This window comes from Ambystoma mexicanum, chromosome 14, assembly GCF_040938575.1.
Source record: "Ambystoma mexicanum isolate Mex_15411 chromosome 14, UKY_AmexF1_1, whole genome shotgun sequence".
Lineage (NCBI taxonomy): Eukaryota > Metazoa > Chordata > Amphibia > Caudata > Ambystomatidae > Ambystoma > Ambystoma mexicanum.
This window is the reverse complement of record NC_090940.1, coordinates 132012468-132033146: the sequence shown is the minus strand read 5'-3', so window position 1 is coordinate 132033146 and position 20679 is coordinate 132012468. Positions and strand designations below refer to the sequence as shown.

General features: G+C 42.3%; 1 protein-coding gene across 2 annotated transcripts in view; it reads right to left on the bottom strand.

The window, feature by feature from the left end:
* ZFYVE26 (zinc finger FYVE-type containing 26) overlaps nt 1-3365 on the bottom strand; it is a 1501667-nt gene extending 1498302 nt beyond the window's left edge. For both annotated transcript variants that reach the window (XM_069638726.1, XM_069638727.1), the window contains exon 1: nt 2325-3365. In XM_069638726.1, the coding sequence (XP_069494827.1) occupies nt 2325-2566 (242 nt within the window). In that variant the 5' untranslated portion in view covers nt 2567-3365. The remainder of the gene's footprint in view (nt 1-2324) is intronic.
* Between the last annotated feature and the right edge of the window lie 17314 nt (nt 3366-20679).

Below are 20679 nucleotides of genomic sequence, written 5' to 3'. Positions count from 1 at the left end.
TAAAGGGCTTTCCTCTTGGGATCTCCCTCTTGTATTACGGTTCCTTCACGGGCCTCCTTTTGATCCCATTTCCGAGATTGATATCAAACATCTTACACTGAAATCTGCTTTTCTTATTGCCCTCACTTCTGCCCGTAGGCTTGGGGAGATTGGGGCTCTCTTATGTCACGCTCCTTTCCTGAGGGTGCTGCCAGGGTGTGGTCCGATGTTTCTCCCTTCAGTTGTCTCTCGGTTTTCACACCTCTCAGGGTCTGGTTCTCCCTGACTTCTTTCATGATCCAAGAACGCCTGAGGAGGTGGCTCGGCTTAACATTGATGTCCGACGGGACGCGTTGGAGTATTTGGCTTGGTTTGCTTTTTCCACCAATCTGATAGTCTTCTGATTGCTTGTGGTCCGGCTGGGGCTGGGCATAACGCATCTGTGGTTTCCATTTTCCGGTGGTTCCGGGTTGTGATCTCTAGGGCCTATGTGGCTTCTGGCCTGCCTGTGCCTGCGCACAATCGGGGCGGTCTGCTAGGGGTTTGGCGGCTTCCTGGGCCGATGCAAGGAGGGTTTTTCTCTGCAAGAGATTTGTATGGCTGCCGCCTTGGCTGGTCTAGGCATTTTCATCAACCGCTATGGGTTGAGTTTCTCCCACTCGGGGGTTGGTTCCTTCGTGGTTGGAGTTTTGTCTGTGGGGATGTGATTTAAGAGTTATTGTGGGTGTGCTTTGCTGCACTGTTTTTGGCTCTGTGTCTCATTGGGACCTTTTCCCCGTTGCTGCTTTGGTATACCTCATGAAGTAAGTACTGGGACGAGGAAGAGTGGACGTGGAGGTAATGCTCTGATTACTTACTGGTAATCTTCATTACTCCTAGTCCTACTCTTCCTCGTCACAGTACTGACGACCCTCCTCACCCTCCCTCCGGGGAAGGTGCCATGCTCTGGCTTGGTAATATGAAACTGAGTGACATGGATGTGGGGGAGGAGTTATAGAGATTTAAAGAAATAGAAGAAGGTCCTGTGTCGGAGGCAGGTGCCTCATGAAGTAAGTACTGTGACGAGGAAGGGTAGGACTAGGAGTAATGAAGATTACCGGTAAGTAATCAGAGCATCATCCTGATAAATTACTTATTACGTTAATGTTTTCCAACATATGCTTGGTTTATGGCAGCTTCTTCATGGCGATTTGCTAAAATTGCTTTTTCCTTAGCTAGCACCTAATTTTGCTTGCTTAGCCTGGCCTCTTGTATCAGGCTGGATGGCAAGAGTTCTTTGAAATTATTTCTCTAAAGGAGACCATAATTCTATGGCGCGGGCATGTTACTTGAATCCCTATTACCCTTGATGGCATGGTACAGCAAAAGTGCTACCCACAGCTCTCAATTCCTCTACCTTGCTTGGTAATGCACTGTGCATTAGATGAGAAAACATCCCCTGTTAGCAGGAATTCCCTGACAATAGCTCCTGAATCCAATAATCGACTGACATGTTCACAGGTGAGATCTGAAAACACAAGACTAGCTTCACTGATCACTGGCTACAGGGAGAGACAATAATGCATCTTCTTTTGTCACACAGCTCCAGGCCCTTCTCATACAGGCGATGATGAGATTTGGGCTTCTTCAAGAAGCATGGCTTCTTCGACGCATTACTGTGTTACAGCATAATAGGTTACTGTTCTATTTTATGCAGAGTTCGGAATTAAGAGTCGATGGGCAAGAACTAAAACCAGCTCCTGGGCGTCAGGCATCATCCAGTAAGCAGGAGCTACCACTAGGGAACCAAGAGAGAACACAAAGTGCAGTGCAAATCTGACTTCTAAAGGAGATGCACACTTTAACCTTTTGCCCATTATGTATGATCCATAATATTTAGGTCTATCCTAATTCTTCTTTACTTACATTCTTCAACAATCAAAGTTAATGTCACATATTCATGCTTGTTAGGCATCACTTGGCTTGCAGAGCCAAAAGGTAGCTCCGGGTAACTGTTAATTTTAAGCAAACCATGCTGTCATAGGGTAGATAAATAGCACCCAGCAATTTCGAACCCTGCTTATGGCCCCATTGAATACATGCTGTAGTGGAGGGCAATTGGTCTCCAACATTCGTCATAACAACACTCACAAGTCTGCTCATCGCCAAAAGACAAGGAAGATGGCAGAATCTGCGCTTTACAAACCCCATGTCATAACAAGAAATACTACAGCAAAAGTTATCAAAATTTAAATTTTATAAAAGATAAATGATAATGGCAAATTTCAATAGTAATAAAATTGAATTATCTATTGAAGAGACTTTTGACATTCAAATAAACACACTACTGAACAGATCTCACTTACCTTAGCATGTATGGGCATGCAACAATAGCGCGCAGGATATCTTCCACCTGTTTGGTTCCAGTCCCTTTCCAATGATGGAGTTGGGGGATACAGGCTTGGGCAAGCTCCCATTCCCCCCTCTGCAGGCACTGGCAGAAGAAGAGAAAAAGGCTTTGCAGTGAGGCTTCTTCCTCTCTGCCAAAGGGGTGCAACCTTTGGCAGCTGCCTGTGTGGGTCCCTTCTTCTCGGGGTCCAGGGTCCATCGCGTCGATGTAAGAGGCTAGACGACCTGACACTGCTATCCCTCACCTGTTTCTCGGCTGCTGCCCTAGAGAGCTATTTTGAGAAACACCTGCAACAAATACTGACACCCATTACCAAAGTTCTCCTGTGAAATGTATCAGTTAGGGCCATAGTTTACGAAAACTAGGAGGTAATAAGTAGAACTGCGTCTCCAAAATGAGCAATAGCAGTACACAGCGTGATCAAAACAGGTAAATCATTGGACTCGGTTACAGGAAACCCTTTATCGTTACAAAGAACGTACTACATGTAAGTCAAATCACGAAAATGTAAATGACTCATAATTCTCTCCACATTTGGTAGTTTTTGAGTTTTACCATTATTTACAAACGACAAAAGCCTGCTCTAAATTAGAAATAATGATACTCGTGAATTGAAACTGTTTTTAGAATTGCAACACAATAAGGCAGGCACCCTTGATTTGTGAACAAAATGATAAAACGGAACAGTCATTTGTAATTTTACTTCGGGGACTATGTATTTCAAGACATGGGGAGCCGAATAGATGTCACACGCCTGGTTGTCCTAAAAAGAACGATGTAAACATGTTGCTCTTGCAGCCGATTCCCTGACACTGCAAAGTCCCATAGCCATTGTCTGCCCCTTGCTCATCAAGTCTCCTCATTTTCTATTGGCTGGCATCTGACCCTTTCCGCAGTCCGCATCCTCCACAGCGTGGACTAGCAAACCCTCCTCCAGACTGCGTTTGCCTCGGCTTAGTCGGCTATTCTTCTCCGACTGTTTTAGTTCCAGCCCAGTTGTCAGTAGACACTAGTTCCTGTTAGAGGAAAGAACCGAGCAACGATTTTTGGTCACGTGACTTACACATGACGCTCCATATTGGTACATTCTAGCATACGATACACCAGGATAGCTGAAGAACTGATTCATGGAATTTTTTGCGCCGAAAAACGGGGATTTGTGCGCCATTCTGCCCGCAAATCCCCATTTGTTAAACAGGGATTTGTGGGCAGATTGGCGCGCAAATCCCCGTTTTTCGGCGCAAATAATTCCATGAATCATATTTCCCATGGTCTATTCTCAAGCCTGCTACGCTACTCGCGTGCTTATTGTGGAGCATGTCATGATGGCAGGTGCCTGAGCGACGCACGCCCACACAGGAGTTCTTCCAAGAAGCAGACAGCTAATTCCCCACCACTTTCAAAGGCGGACTTTTGGTCTTTTTTTTTTACATGTATTTAATTATGAATGATGCAGTGTAGTTTGCAAAAACAGTTAGCATTTTGGTACTTTACATACAAATATAATCATATAAATCCATGTAACCTCCATAAAAATGCTGAGATCCATATTATTCATAAAATTCAATACATTTGGCAACTTTTTCCTGTTCAATAATTTTTATTAAGAATTTGAAATGTAACAAACTGGTGCTTATACCGGTGCATGTCATCAGCAACATCAATAGATATAATGTACTACAACCACTATATAAAAGCAAAATTAACAAACTACAATAATGAATTAAAAATAAGTAATTGAAATTGAATATTATAAAAGCATGTCGTAGGACTCACCAGGGGGAGACAGACTAGACAAACTGAGAGAAAAAGTAGGGAGGAAAGGGAAAGGCAGAATAAGATCGAAGATAATTCATTATTTTAACTTAAATAAGTTGTAAATGCATCTACTTTGCCATTAAATGTAGAGAGGTTTCCATTAGATAAAGCATACATTTTTTCAGTTCTTTGGAAGTAACAAATGGAATGCCACCATAAGTCGTCTAATACATGTTTTGTAATTTTACAATTTAAAGCAATAAGATGAAATCCTATATAAATTATAAAACTAAATAGACTTGGGGAAGGTACAGAAATCATGTAGGGATTAACTAATATGCCGATCATTAAATGACTTAACGTTCAACATGATTTGGAAACATTTCCAAATGTTCTCCCAAAAGGAAAAAACATATTTGCAATTGAATATGGAGTGTTTGAAATCTGCATACAGGGATTGACAATATCAAATGTATAATCGAAATCAATAAGGTTGAAATGAGTGTGAATGAGATAGTGAAATAATGAAATAAATGATTAACTTGAAATATACCGGCAGAGTAACCATCTTTGAGGTAAGATATCTTTTGGTTTAAAAGGAAATAATTTGTTATACCATAAGAATGTGTTGCTAAAATTCACACTAAAGTGACATATGTCTAATAAATAATTCCAAGCATTTTTGAGAGAATGCAAGAGGGGGAATTGTTTGATTCCCAGACAGGACTAGTTTGAAGAAAATGGGAGAGATTGAATGGTGCAATTAAATCAGCTTCCAGTTTAACCCATGTGGGAGCATCAATTGTGATTCATTATTATAAAAATAACAATTTGTCGTAGTATGAAGGCTTTCTGGTATTTCTGAAATCTGGAAACTTCACTCCCCCATTGCCTTTGTTAGATTTAAGTTTATTTAATAGCATTTTGGTAGTCTTTTCATTCCAGAGAAACTTAGAAAGTAATTTGTCAAGCTTCTTAAAAAACAATGTTGGGAAAGATACTGAGATCACTGAAAGATAATATAGAATAATAGGAATTACAGTAATTTTAACAGAGTCTAAACATCCCCACCAGGACATGGAGACCATTGAGCAATTAACGTATTAACTTTATCAATAATTATATTCTCATTCAGGGATCATGTGGAAGAAATATCTTTAGGGATATGGATACCTAAGTATTTAATGAATGAAGTACACCATTTCATACCAAATTAAGGGAAATCAGAAGGTGAGCAAGAATTAGTTACGGGTACAATTTCGGATATATCAAAACTTGTATCCTGAAACTCTAGAATTTTAATCAATAATGTTCATCAGAGTAGGAATAAAAGATGAAGGATTAGATAAATAGAGAAGGATATCGTCAGCATAGGATGATAATGTAATAGAGGAATTCTGTATGGGTATTCCATCAATATTTTCATTTAATCTAATATTTTGTAGAAGAGGTTCCAGTGCTAAAATAAAAAGCAGGGGGATAATCATGGGCGTAATTGTAAGGGGGGGACAAGGGTGTTTGTCCCCCCCATCTTTCGTGGCACACCATTTTGTCCCCAATCATTTGGCATGGGCACCTTTCCTTTAAATGTCACATTTCTCCTACATTTTCAGCAAAGTTACTCGCCTGGGGATATTGGACATCCTTGCCATGTGCCTGGTACTACAGGAAAGGATTGAGGAAATGTATTATTAATAAAAAGTCAAGTAGAAGGTGAAGAGTATAGAGGTTTAACACATTTCGAGAAGGTGGGAATAAATTCATGTCATTTTAGAGATTCAAATAAAAAGGACCAAGAAAGATGATCAAAAGCTTTTTCAGCATCAAGCGTAAGAAGAATAAGGGATTCAGATGATATTTGTGCATAAGAAAGAACATTAAAATAAAGTCTTGTATTTGAAGATGCAAATCTGGTTTTAATAAAGTCAATTGATCTACATTAATAAGTCTGGGCATGATATATTTTAATCTGTTGGCTATTGTTTTGGCAAACATTTTTGATTCAGAATTAACAAGGGAAATGGTCCTATAGTTTATTTTTAGCAAAGAAGGATGTTTGTCTGGCTTCGGAAATATAATTAGTAGTGCTTCTCCAAAAGTGCCCATATTATGGCCTGGAGTAAGAAAATGATCAAATAATTGTAGAAGTTTAGGGGAAAGTAATTCTGGAAGGGAACAATACAAATCAATAGGATATCTGTCTGGTCCGGGGGCATTACCTGCTTTAAGATCAAGACTAGCTTTTTAAATCTCTTGTAAATTAACAGAAGCCTCTAAAGAGGACATGTCAGTTGGTCCATCAGTAATGTTTTTATTGTTACGAAGGACATTAATAGTATTATCATTATCAACGTTAGGGTCAGATGAGTAAAGTTCTGAATGGAAAGTAAAGAATGCATTATTGATTTGATTGTTTTTTTTATTATTTGTGATTTGGTTTACATAAAACCTTATACAAATTATAACAATTGTCATCAAACAAATACATAAAAATACATAATTGAAAAGCATATCAATTGATTTGTTCTAGTAAAAAATGTAAAAATTATAAAGTGCAATGATTAATCTAGACCAAAAGAATTAGATTTTTACTAGTAACTCCGAAGCCCTGATGATCAGTAATGGAAGTGACAATGTTTCTTTCTTTTTTAGGCATGAGACTAGTCATTTGCCTGCCTTATTAGAACCACCATATTTGTCTTCAGCTTTCAGTAAGGAGCTACAATCCTTATTTGTGTTAATTCTATTACGCTCAATGCGTTTGGCTAACAGAAGTTTAAGAGAATTTTCAGTGGGAGGATTAAAATAAGAGGTTTCAAGTAATTTGAATGAAGCAAATCATTTGAAATGTTTTCATTTTGGTGTTTTTGGAAGCAATCAATTGTATAATAAAACCTCTTAAAGTTGCTTTAAATGTATCCCAATTATTATGTAAAGAAGTATCATGTGCAATATTATTATTAAATAATTCAGTACAAAAGTCATTAACTTGTTTGATATAGGAGGGATCTTTTAAAAGGAACAGGTTAAATCGCCATCTAGAGGGAAAGTTAGGTTGAAGATCCCATTCAAGAAATGGGAAAACTGGAGCATAGTCAGGAGTTAAAATGGGACCAATTCCTCGATGTAGAAAAACAAAAGTTATTAGCGTATTCACAGAAATATGATGTAATCTGTTTGGGATTTATATGAAGGAGAATAAAAGGTAAATTCTTTAAGATCTGAATGGCAAAAGCGCCAAGTGTCAGCAATGTTCAGGTCCCTGTGACACACGGCCGAGGAGGACAGATAGGGGTAAAAGTGCTATTATTTGTGAGAAACCCGAGGACGTCATCACATCTAATCCCCTTGGATCCTCTGCGCAGGTGGCCAGGGAAGGGCCATAGCTTTTGGATCCCAACCCTGGGGTTGGACGAGAGAGGGAGGATAACCTGGGTAGAAGGAGGGTCCTTGGGCATTGAAGGTGGGATCCACTTAGGTGAGACGTGGTATTCCACATTCTCCTTTCAGGAAGGAACCGGTATCCCACAGGTGGTTATGGGATATTGTTCCCCATGTCCCCTTTTCCCTGAGAAGGACAGGAGTTACTATCAACCCAGATGTACTAGAAAGAGGAGAAGGATTGGGAATAAGGTACCTTTCGATGAGAGACAGTATCCCCTTTATCCTAGTGACAACCAGTTTAACCCTCCCCGGACCGTTCCTGGGGTTGCTGTAGATCAGTTCCCCTTTTTTCCTCCCTTGGAGTACATGACAGTACTGAGACGAGGAAAACAACAGAGTAATGAACACTCCACACTCTCTCCACTCTGGTACTGATACAAGGAAGAAGCAACTGAGAGTAATGAACACCACTCACTCTCACCACTTTGGTACTGGGACAAAAAAGGTGACTAAAGAGGCACACCAGTATACTGAACAGACATGTCCCACTTATAGGTTCAGGCAAACTCAGGCAATTGAAACTAAGCATGCCCACCTTCAACCTATCAAAGTCTCAGGAGAGTATAAAAGGAGTAGTAACAGGAAGAAAGGCGAGCCGGTAGAGAACGAGACTCTGAGACGCAGAGAGTCTCTAGAGTGAGGCTGAGAGAGTTAGCGTGGCGAAGGAGCTGTGTCTCCAGGGAACCGCAGAAGTCCAGATAAGGGAGTCGGGAGGAGTCCTGATCCCTTATGGAGTAATTCAGAAGAAATGCTCGTTCCCCTGGGCTAAGAAGGGAGCCCAGAAGTGTTTGAGGGGCCAGTGGCGAGGCCTTGGCCCCAGAGGAAAAAGGCATTACAACAGACTCCAGCTGAAAGCCAAGAACAAAACCAGTGAGTTTCAGATAATGTTAAACCCGGCATGTGAAAGAAGTGTGTGAATACAATGTAGCAGAATAATTGCGTGTGAGGAAATACCCATTTTCAAAGAATGAGCAATGCCAAAGAATGAACAATGATGAAAATAGAAAATGAAGTAATACTAAGTAACAGAGTGGTCGTGTATCAAGAGATAGGTTCTCCAATGTCTCTGTATGAGCTATGCGAGACAGCAAATTGTAAGCAAAATTGCATTCAACGAAAGTGGAGCTACGCGAGAGATGAAGTATGAGCAAAATCCCCAAGAAAGATTGTTAAGAATGAAAATACGCACACTACTAATATTGAATACCGAATTGAATGAAATGAAGCAAACTGCTAATATTGAATACCAAATTAAATGCAACAGCAAAGTTTTAATATTGAATATCGAACTGAATGCAATAGCAAAACTGGTAATCTTTAATACTGAATTAAATGCAAATAGCGACCCTGCTAACATGTAATTATGAACTGAAAGTAAATATGAAACTAAATTGAATTAAGGACTCTGACTGCAGAATTGAAGTCAAGTTTGAGAAACTGTTTTGGCAGCTGCATTTGAGAAGCCACTTGTTTATTGAATATTGAACTAGACAAAGAGAACTGTGAAATGTTGAATATTTAAATATTGGAAGAGAATTCAAGGTTCCTGGTTGCGTGATCTGTAATGGGTGAACCGTGTGGTCTATCAACTGCACAAGACCAGAGAACCCTTAGTTTCTAACGAGGAAATCTGCTATTGTGTTAAAAGGAAAACTACTATTGGTGCCTATGAGACTTGGGGAAGGGAACCCTGAGACTTACTGCCCTGGGACTAAGTTGAACTTGGGGAACGGCAGTCTGACGTTTACCAAGGTGTTAAATTCAAAAGAAGGTAACTTGAACATTGTACTGAACTTGTTGACATTTGGAGAAAAGAAGCTGAAGAATAAGCCTGAGCTGGAAATAGCTCAGAACTTTACTTTTGGAAAACTATTTAGTTTACGGTAGACATCCCTACACATTGGGTCTCATTATAAGTCTGTGGGAAACGAGCCGGAAAATCCGGCAGGTTGCCACCGGACTTGGAATGAATTACCGGCTCTGGTAATTCCATAGCCGGTATTCCTTTACTCCCCATTTCCGCGGAGTCCTATAGTCTTATAGGACTCCACGGGAATGGGGGCCATGTAAACACCGGCACCATGTGATAATGGTGGCGGTGTTTCCACGTCCGTCTGCGGCCGGTGGCGTTATGCCCGCCAGTTCAGACTTGGCGGGTTAACACCACCAGCCGCAGAATTCGTAGTTAGCTGGCCCGGAAATGGTGCCGGTATGGTTTTACCGGCACCATTAAATCCGGACCGACTAACTTGTAATGAGGCCCATTGTTTGTCTTAGTTGTGAGAGCAAGCATGGGTTTTGGACACAGACAGACTTTTCAGTTGAACTTATTGACTCAGACTATCCTTAGTTTCTTTAGGTAGGGAAGTCCCACCTTCGCATTGGGCAAGTTAGGCTTTACACCATCCTGACATTTTCGTTAATAAAAGCCTTTTGTTACATATTGAATCTATTTTCTGTGTCTCCTTACATGATGTACTGGTAAAGAAAATAATGAGGCTTGGGTTGCTAACTGAATTGTACATTTTGGTTGTTGTTTCATGTTACTTGTTTTATAATTCTATGTTCTGCAAAATCAATAAAAACTGTTTTATTTATTTATTTAGTTGATTTAATCAAATTAATGATTTTTACAAACAAAGTAGAAGAAGAAACTGTAAAACCAAAGACAAGACAGTCCATAGAGGGAAGAGCATAACTGAAGAAGAAAGCAGCTTAAGTTTGTGACACAGTATTTGCGGTAAGCACTTGAATGTTCACAAAGGCAAAATGTGTTTAAGAGTCTGTGAGGTAGCGATTGTCCAGGTAGTCCTTTCTCCGCTCATTAAGCAACCCCACCACAGTTCCTCTTCCTTAGTGTATGATGCTGAAAGGTCCGGTAACAGAAACCTCTCGCCTATTTCCTTGGTTCCTGGACAGTTTAGTAGCAAGTGGCGTATGGTTTCGACCTCTACTAAGTTTTTACAGAAACGACATGTGTCTGAGTTACTTAGCCCTCTAAGTTTCAGAATCTCCTTTGTTTCGAGGAGATTTAAGCATGCTCTCAAGAACAGATTTCTAACCCGTTTGCTGGGGAACTTACTCAAGTAGTTTGGGATCGAATTTAGCTTGCTTTGGTAAGGCGGTAGATGACTTACAGATTTTGCCTTCGCTGCGTTGTCCAAAGTTTTGATCCAGTCAAGCTCACCCATTTTCCTTTTTATTTTCTTTGGGTGTCGGATGAGATCGGCCTCCGAAGAGTGCATTTCCAACAGTTTCAGTTTGCAACCTGCTTCCCAGGATTTTAACACGCTGCAGCATGTACCCAGGGTTTCTGCTCGTATTATGGCTAGAAGGTGCGGACAATACGGAAGGAGTGTTTTCCTATACAACATCATGCTTTTTATCTCCGTAGCCCCTTCCAAAGAAAGAAGACCGAGCTCTCTTCTAATTAATAGCATGGATGTTGATTTAGGTAGGCCTAATACCGTGCGCCAGAAGTAGCCCTCCAACTTCTGCCAAAGATGCGTAGGCGTATGTGGAAGAGCTTCTGCTGCATAAGTGAGAGACGGGACCACCTTTGCATGGTAGAAACGGACCATCGGTAGCAAGGAGAAACGTCTGAATTTCTTATCCAGTGCACGGGCTTGAGCCGCCAGTTTTTTTGCTTTGTCCATTAGAGAGCACTGCAGGGCTGCGTTGATGCTTGAACAGTCAAAAATGACTCCCAAGTATTTAAAGTTATGAACTTTTTCTAAGGCGACCCCCCTCCAGGAACCAGGACAGTTTTTCTTTTGGATGTTTCACTTTTTCCAAAACCAAAATCTTGGTTTTGGATACATTGATGGTAAGATCGTTGGCATGAATGTAAGCGGCCAAATTATCCAACTGGCGCTGAAGACCAATCGGGGTCATGTCCATTAAAATCAGGTCATCTGCGTATAACAGCCTTGTTGTGTTCTGTTCACCCATGGACGGGGGGAAGGAGCGGATAGTTGATTCAGAATCCTTGAAGTCGCCAAGGTATGTGATAGAAAGGGCCGGGGCTAATGGGCAGCCCTGCTTCACTCCTCTTCCCACTGGGATTTCGGCCGATAATAAGCCAACTTGGTTCAGCCTCACATGCAACTTAGTATCTTGGTGGAGTGCTTGAATAGGTAGGACAATTTCTGTTGGACAGTTCCAATGCCTCTGTTTATCCCACAGCGTTGCTCTGTTCACCTGATCAAAGGCTTTTCGCCAAATCGACGAACGCCAAAAAGACTTGTGGCCCTCCTCCGAGGACTTTGCTCTTTAAAGCACTTAGGTACATGATGTTTGTTGCCGTGCCGTTGTTTTTTGTAAACCCTGTTTGAAACGGGTCAGCACACGAAGTCTGCATTGCCCATCGCTGAAAGTTTTGTAAAAGTAGCGCTCCAAAGACTTTACCCATGGTATCCAACAGTGCTATGGGGCGGTAGTTCTTCGACTCTTCTTTACGCCCCTTTTTAAATATGGGCACCACAATTGATGTGGTCCATGAGGACGGAATTTGCCTGGAATTTTTGCATCGTTTGAAAATAGCACTTATCAGGGTAGACCATTCTTTTGGGTTTTGTTTGAGATCGAAGTTGGTTATTCCGTCCGGACCAGGGGCTCGCGATGGTTTGAGTCTTTGGAGAACTTTGGTTATCTCTGCTTCGTCACTCAGGTCTACCCAGGGCTTCAGTTGGGTGCTGGGCTCCGGGAGATTTGTCGCCGAGGGTGTCTGGAACAGGGTTTGGTAGAAATTCGTCCAGCCTTCCTCGCTGATTGGGTTTGATGGTAATTCCTCCGCGGGAGCGGATGTAGATCTTAAAAGAGACCAAAATTCTCGCGGATGGTGACCACTGACCATCTTCAACATGGCTTCTGCATCCTGTTGGTACAGGTGTGTGCGATGTTGTCGTATCCAGGATTTATAGGTTAGGTGCGCCCTGTTGAAGCTGACTTTGTTATCTGGCATTGGATGTGCGCACAATTGTATTTTCGCTTGCCTCACTAGACGCCTTTTCTCGACCAGTTCTCTGTTGTACTGGTGAGTGAAAGGTTTGTTGCTGCGTCTGGGGTTATTGTGTGACAACATATATGGTACCAGAAGAGGTTGATAGTCTGGTAATAGTAAGTCTTGCTTTTGGCCGTGCTCATTTTCTTCTTTGTGGTAATGATGAGTAATCTTCAGGATGGAAGCCACCGATAGTTTAAGGCGTTTTTCTTTTAGTGTTGGTCTCTACTTGTGCGAGCATGTGTAGCTTGTCCGTTGGACAAGTCTTCCACTTCAGGGACAACAAGTTGTGATCACTAGCCGTGGATTTAAGGACTTCGAACAAGGTGGCTAGGGCTGCCAGGTGTCTGCTTACAAAAATCTGGTCGATGTCCGCATAGGAATTGCCCCTCTCGCAGGTTGGTGGTCGGTTTGCTCTCGGAAATAGATCCCCGGCACAAAGTAAGTCTCTGGAGGGCATCAAGGACAGCCACTTTGCTCCCCGTCCTTTCCTAGGCGATGTACAAGATGAAGGTGAAAGGGGCCCCTAGGGGTCCCTTACGTCTATGGAAACAAGGCAAGTCACCACACACGAAAGATACGCCAGACACGAGGTTGTAGTCCCAAAGCTAGGGTTTATTGCAAAGCAAATAGTCTCAGTTGGCCAACTCGGTCTCACCCCCCGCGAAGTGTATCTCTAGACCTCGAGGGACACAAGAGTGTGAATTACATACATCAGTTACATATATACAAAATGCATATCATACAATCAGCTATGACATGCTTAACACCCCCCTTTATTTGGTTTCTTTGAACTCGGTTTGATGATGGACACTTTCGACAATTATGACACCTTCAAATATCTATTCTAGTAACAATATGCAATTTGCAAGTGTGGAGGCATCTTTCAGTTCTTGAACAGAACACAGTGCTTCTGTTCTTGGAAGCGAGCTACATACTGGGGAAGAGTCACATTCCAGACCTTGCTATCTATGAGGTGCTATTCGTGTCCTGGGAGCCGACACGCTCTACAGGGCCCAGTAAAGGGGGGCCGTAAGAAGAGCATAATTCAAGCCTTTAGCTGCTTTATTCTAACATATTCTACCATATAACAAGACTGGCTGGCAGCTGCGAAATGATTAAATGCCCTGCAGCTCTGCTTCAAGGCTACATTTGGGAGGGAGCTGGGCATTCCTTCCTGGCGCTGCCTACGTTGTGTTTCAACAAACTCTTGTTATCCTCGTGGCCCTGCAGCCTTGTCCTTTCACGTTCAGACAACAATGTTTTACAGTCGAGCAGTGTAAGCAGAAAATGTGCTGCGAAGCAATAAGAACAGAAAGCAATGAGCAATGGTTAGAAAACAAAATGCCGATCCTTGTTACATCAAAATGGTCGTTCATTGGCAAACTCGGAAACCTATATGTCTGTCATATCGTGCATGAGACGGTTGGCCCACGGCCACTAACATACGTTTGTCGTCAAATATGAGAGGTATCCATTTTTCTAGAATGACAAACCCTCCTTTGGCCGTATGCCAAACGTCTCATCCATTCATTGTATCTTCCTCTGATGACGATAAGTCTGAAGTACTTATGTCTGAATTTTGCATGCTATTGTAAGCATCATCATCTTCATTAATATCTATAGCCATCAATTCTTTTACTGTTTTCATCTCATTTGTGTCTTGGTCTTGGTCAGCCCGACCATAAGTTTGTTTTCTTTTTGTCATCATATGCAAACATCCCTTAGTACATCCCTCGGTAGGCAGTGTATGCAACAACAGCACGTTATGAATATTCCAAACACCACTACTAATATCGAGATCAACTTCCATCCACAAGAACGCAGTATTCCCCAAAACCAGGACTCTATTCCCCAGCCTCCTTCTCCAGTAGGGAGTTCGGAGCTTAGAACATGCATTTTCTTTATCGCTTCAAAAATCGTAGGGGAATAGTCATCTACAAATACACAACACACTATTTTGCAAATTCCCCCACGATCAACCAGGATCACATCGAGAGCCATTTTATTTTGCAGCGTCATTAACCTGATTCCTTTTTCTTCCAATGTCATGTTAAATAGTATATCTGTCGTTGTATTTATGGTATTTTTTAGTATTCTGGACAGCTGCCTTATGTTATAGGAGTTCACTATTTAGGACAAAAATGGAATGAATGTTTTTGCTACGTCTGTCGCTATCAGAACGCCTTCGCTACTCCTTTTGGCTCTAGATCTGGATAGTCTGGCCATGTCTGCTGTTTCTAAGAGAAACACTCCTGGGAACAGTAGACCTAGGTAACATGTACCTCCCCAGTTTCTGGGCAACCAAGGATATGCTTTCTCTCCACATATAAAATTAACTTGATCTCCCACATATACTGGTTCTATTTCCCATTTTAATACCACTGTATTCATGCATCCAGTAAATGTACCGACTGAATAGGAGCCTTTCTTTTTTAGGCAAAAAGGGACAGTTCTTTGGTTATAATTCACCATGTAAGAAGGGGGAACTGCATCTTTGTTCCCGTCTGTTCTTACACGAAACATCATCACAGATGTTTTAACTGGTGGGGACAATCTATCTTGTCTTTTTTGTCGTGTTATCATTCGTGTACTTTTCCTCGTAGGCTCTGGGGTCATCACTTGTGCTTTATGGAATATGAAACAACCCACAGGCCTCATAATTTTTTCCTCAAACTCATTCATGTTTGTTCTGTCTAATTGACCCGTACTACTCTTATTCCATTTCCCATAGAACATTGCACTTAAAGATGCACTAGGTGCAGAACTTAATGGTAGTGGCTGTACATACCAACCTATTCCTTTCCCAGCATGCTGCGGGAAATGGGCACATACCTATCAATTTGTTTTCTTTAGAATTGCATGTGTCATATTCATAATCAATAACAACGTATTGTTCCCAAACCCTTCCCTGTGTCTTTTTTCCATTGGGGACAAGGTATAAGTAATCACCTGAATCGGGCTTTCAGTAGTGGATATATTAACTATTGGTAAAAACATTCCCAATGGGTGTATCGATTCCACATACCATAATACTAGGGCTGTCGTTATTGGTGCTACCACACTCATAAAGCACATAACTATTGTCAGTGCCAGCATACAATTCTTTTTACCATGCGTTTTTCTTAAGCTTACAGTCTTTACAATTAACTAATTCTCAGCAGCGGTGCAGGAGGTAGCTGAAACCAGTTCCGACATGTTTCTCATCATCCTTCTTCTTCCTTATTAGAGTTCGTCGAAGTTCAATGGAATTGTCACAGTTCTGTTCTGCCAGTCCTTTATAGCCTGGATTTGCTTATTTGTTTTTAGGCAAGATCACTTGTCCTTTCTCATACTGCTCAGAGGACTTTTGATCAGTTATCTATTGCCTTAGTACCATGTGCGCCCAGCTTGTCCTCTCTGGTTCCAGACACATGTACTTTTTATGATTGCACCGAGGAGCCGCGAGTCTTGAATTGTCCGACTTGCACAATTCTCACGCTTCTCTCCTCTACACCTCTAGTTCCTCCTCTGTCCATGAGCAGAACCAGAGGTTGACATAAACAGCAAAGAACTGTGGATCACTTTGTCTTTCGAGGCTGCAAATTATATCGCCTCACTCCTGGTATTGTGTGGTCCGTGAACAGTGTCGGTGCACTTCCAGATCCAGGCTCAAAGTCAGCCTGTGGCGCTACTGCAGATGTTGGTGTGCGCCGCGCCAGTGATGCAGATTCGGTCTTTGGCGTGCTCGCAAGTGCTGGTGGGCGCCAAAGGGCTACACGTTTAGTGTCTTTGCAAGGCAGATTTCGTGTTGGCCAACAGTGATGTAGATTCTACTGGGCAACGTTGGGGCACTCTTTGCCCTTCCCCCTTTTTGGCAATCGTCTCAGGCTTTGTTTCGAGTTTCATTTCTCGCTTGGGCAGATTTGGTGGCTGCTTACTGATAACAGTGTCTTTCGTTTCTAGGACCGCTGTCTCTTCCCGGTCGTCTGGGTCAGGCAAGTCTTTCAGTGAAGTTGGATTTTTTTTTGCATGGGTGGCATGGATGCACGACTTCCGTCCATCCACCCGTATCACCGTCTGCATTGCCAAGAGTACTTGATAGGGGCCGCGCCACCTGGGTGCTAACGATGACTTTCTTTCCAAAATTTTAAGCAGCACCCAGTCTCCTGGCTCCAGCGCGTGCCCCGGACCGGTGTATCTCACTGGTAAAGCCTCCTGCACCTGCTGATGAATCAAACGCAATTCCTGCATTAAAAGGCCACAATAAGTACTAAGCACAGGATGTTCTACCTCTCTAAGTCGTTTTGGCAGAGGTGCGCACCAAACATTTGCCGGCCTCCGCATTACGATTTTGTACGGGGAGAGCCCAGTTTTAGCCTGTACAGACGTACGCATGCATAATAGCGCTATTGGTAATGCATCCACCCAACTCAACTTGCGTCATGCACATATCTTGCTTATTTTTGACTTGAAAATCCCGTTGTGCATCTCCACAAGACCGGCCGAACTCGGATGCCTTGAACTATGGAATCTCTTATCAATCTGAAGACCCGCACATATCTGTAACACCACTGTGCCCACAAAATGTGGGCCATTATCTGACCATAGGACACGGGGCAAGCCAAAACGGGAAAAATATTCTTTAAGCATTACTTTTGCCATGCTCATTGCTGTGCAGTCTTTTAAGGGATATGCCTCCACCCACTTGCTGAATGCACAGATCACCACTAAGACATATTTCAAATTTTGGCATCCCTCCATCTCTATGAAATCAAAATGGATTACCTCAAAAGGCATAGAGGGCAGGCCAAAACTGCCTATTGGAGTCACTGTTCCCTTTCCTACATTGTGTTGTAAACACGTGATACAGCTCTGTACCAACCTCTCTGCACTCTTCTTTATGTTTACATTCTGCCATGCTGTAGATAGGTGCTGTATTATCTTTTTCGCACAGATGTGAGTAGGGCTGTGGGCCATTGTGACCATTACAGTCACATACGAATTTGGCAACATCCAGTTTCTAGTTCCCTTGTCCACCCAACAACCCTCCAGATCTAACTCAGTAGAGCCCTCTGCCCACCCTTGTATTTCATCGGCCGTAGCTTCGGCCTGCATTTCTTTGACAGTGGCAACTCCATTTTCTATCATACAGGGTACTTCCTCAGTCTGAACCGTCATCATTTTGGTATTTAAATCAGTGGCAGTTTGTTTCGCAATTCTGTCTGCAAACGCGTTTCCCTCTCCTACTTTGCATGTTACCTTTTTGTGTGCCTCGCATTTCACTATTGCTAGGCGCTTTGGAAACGTGAATGCAGACAGCAATCGTACAATCAAAGGGCCATGTTGAATTATGGCACCATGTGATGTCAAAAACCCTCTCTCAGCCCAGAGTCGACCAAAGTTATGAACCACCCCAAAAGCATACTGACTATCAGTATATATATTCACATTCAAATTTTCAGAAATCTCGCAGGCTCTGGTCAATGCTATTATCTCTGCGGCTTGTGCCGAGTTGTAGGGGATTCTTTTGCTTTCTACAACGCTCTCTAGGGTAGTGATAGCGTACGCAGCAGTTGTCGTGCCATCAGGTAATTTAAAACAAGAGCCATCACAAAATAACTCTCCATCTGGCTCTTTCAGTGGGGTATCACTTAAATCAACTCTCCCCTTGGTTTCTTCCTCAGTGACCATTAAGCAATCATGGGGGGGGGCGTGATTCATTCTCACCAATTTCTTTTATGGGTAGTGGCATTAATTCTGCAGGATTCAAAGCGCTACACCTCATAATTTGGATATGGAGCGCGAACAGGATAATCTCATATCTTGTCAATCTAGCAGAAGTGAGGTGTTGCATCTGTGTTCTATTTAATAGAACGTCTATGGCATGTGGCACCATCAGAATTAAAGTATGCCCCAATACCATCCCTTCCGTTTGTTTCACTGACGCAGCAGCCGCCGCGACAGATCGCAAAAATCGTGGTAGTGCGCACTCTACAGGATCCAGCGCAGAAGAAAAATAGCCGCATGGCCTATTTCTTCCACCTTGTTCCTGTGTCAAAACCGCCAGTGCACATCCTTCACTTTCACACACAAACAATCTAAAAACCTTTTCATAATTTGGTGTGCCCAAAACTGGAGCAGAACATAATGCAGTTTTCAATTGATCAAATGCTCTCTGACATTCCTCATCCCACTGTAGAGGCATAACCGCATCCTTCTTAGTCAAATTCACCATTGGTTTCACAATTAACGCAAAATTACCGATCCATTGTCGGCAATATGAAGCCATGCTATTATGGCTCTGACTCCTTTCTGTGTCTTTGGAATAGGCATACAAGAAATACTTTCTATGCGTTCTGGCGTTAGCCTTCTCCCTTCTTTCGAAAGTAGGTAGCCCAAATAAGCTACCTCCTTTCGATTATATTGAAATTTCTTCAAACTAGCTTTATGGCCATGTGCCGCTAGGTGGGACAGTAGTAATACAGTGCTTTCTTTACAAATCTCCTCTGTGTCAGCAGCTAATAATAGATTGTCTATGTATTGCAAGAGTATGCACCCCACTGGTAATTCTAGCATGTCTAGCTGCTCTTTCAATGCTCTACTGTAAATACTCTGACTTTCCGTGTAACCTTGCGGAATCCGCGTGAATGTAAATGATCGTCCTCCTAATATGAACGCGAACAAATATCTACTGTCCTAGTCCACCGGAATGCTAACGAACGCATTTTTTAGATCAACTACACTAAAGTATTCTGCTGAAACAGGTATCATTGTCAACATTGTAGTGACATCTGGCACTAAAGGAAATTGTGGATCTACTACTTTGTTTAGCGCGCACATATCAATTATGAAACGGTATGGTACTTCATTACCTTCTTTTTTATAAACTGGAAGAATCGGGCTGTTGCATGTACTGCCTGTAATTTCTTCAATCACCCCTAATTTCACCAAATCTGTAACAATACTCTTCAATCCTTTTTCACCTTCAGCTGAAATTCTGTATTGGGGAATTCGCGGTAGTGTAACACCCTCTTTCAAAATGATCTTTACTGGCTCTATTTTCAAGCATCCTACATCGTTGTCATGCATTGCCCATATACAGGTTGGCACATTACTTAGTTCTACTGGTAAAGTTTCAGACATGAATTCTGACACAGGGGCATCTTGTGGCCAAATCGTTAGGAACACCCCGTCTGCCATGCAATGTATAACGGAACCTAATTTTTTCAACAAATTTAATCCCCACAGGTTCTCCCCACAATTTTCTGTTAAAAGGAAAGGACAATGTTCAGTGAATGGTCCTATAGTAACTGGGACTGGTTGGTTGGGACACTGGGTTTATGACTGGTGTACCTGCGAACCCTACGGAAACATTCTTTTGCCCTGACAGTGGTATATCCGGAACCAAGTGATGGTCTATTGAACACTTTTGCGCTCCTGTATCTACAAGAAAGCGGTGCTCCTCATTCCCGACTCTCATTTCTACGTAGGGTCCTCTCTGATTCACGGAATAGACACTGGTTCTGACCCCTGTCCTGGGCTGTCCTATAGGGGAAATAACACATCGTCCGATGTATAATCATTACTATTACTGCAATACGTGTTTGGCTGTGTATCGAAAACGTTCCGACTCTTCCCTCTATTCCCCCACTCTGGTTTCCATACTGTTGGTTTTGCTGTCCCTGACTCTGGTTAGGGGAACTTTGGTTTTGGGCTTGGTTTTGATTACCTCCATTATTGTGGTGCTGCTGCATACTATTCCTATTTGGTCCATTCGCTCCTTGGTGCCGTCTATACTGTCTCCTCTGACCAGACCCATTTCTATTCTGCAGATGTGGACATTGCGCTCGCCAGTGTCCTTCCTCCTTACAATACGCACACTGATTTGGTCCCACTGGTCCCCCATGCATATTCGAATTACTCCTGCCTTGTGCATTCCCTCTCCCCCTATTATGACCTACTACTTGCTGCAGTATTACCCGTGTTTTCAGATTTACCCTATCCTTCTCCTCTTTTTCTTTCTCCGCAGTCACTCTGTTCTCATAATATTGGGCAATGTGTAATACTTCGCCCAGCGATTTTGCTTGCCATGCACTCTCTGATGTCATTATTAGGTTCTGGATTG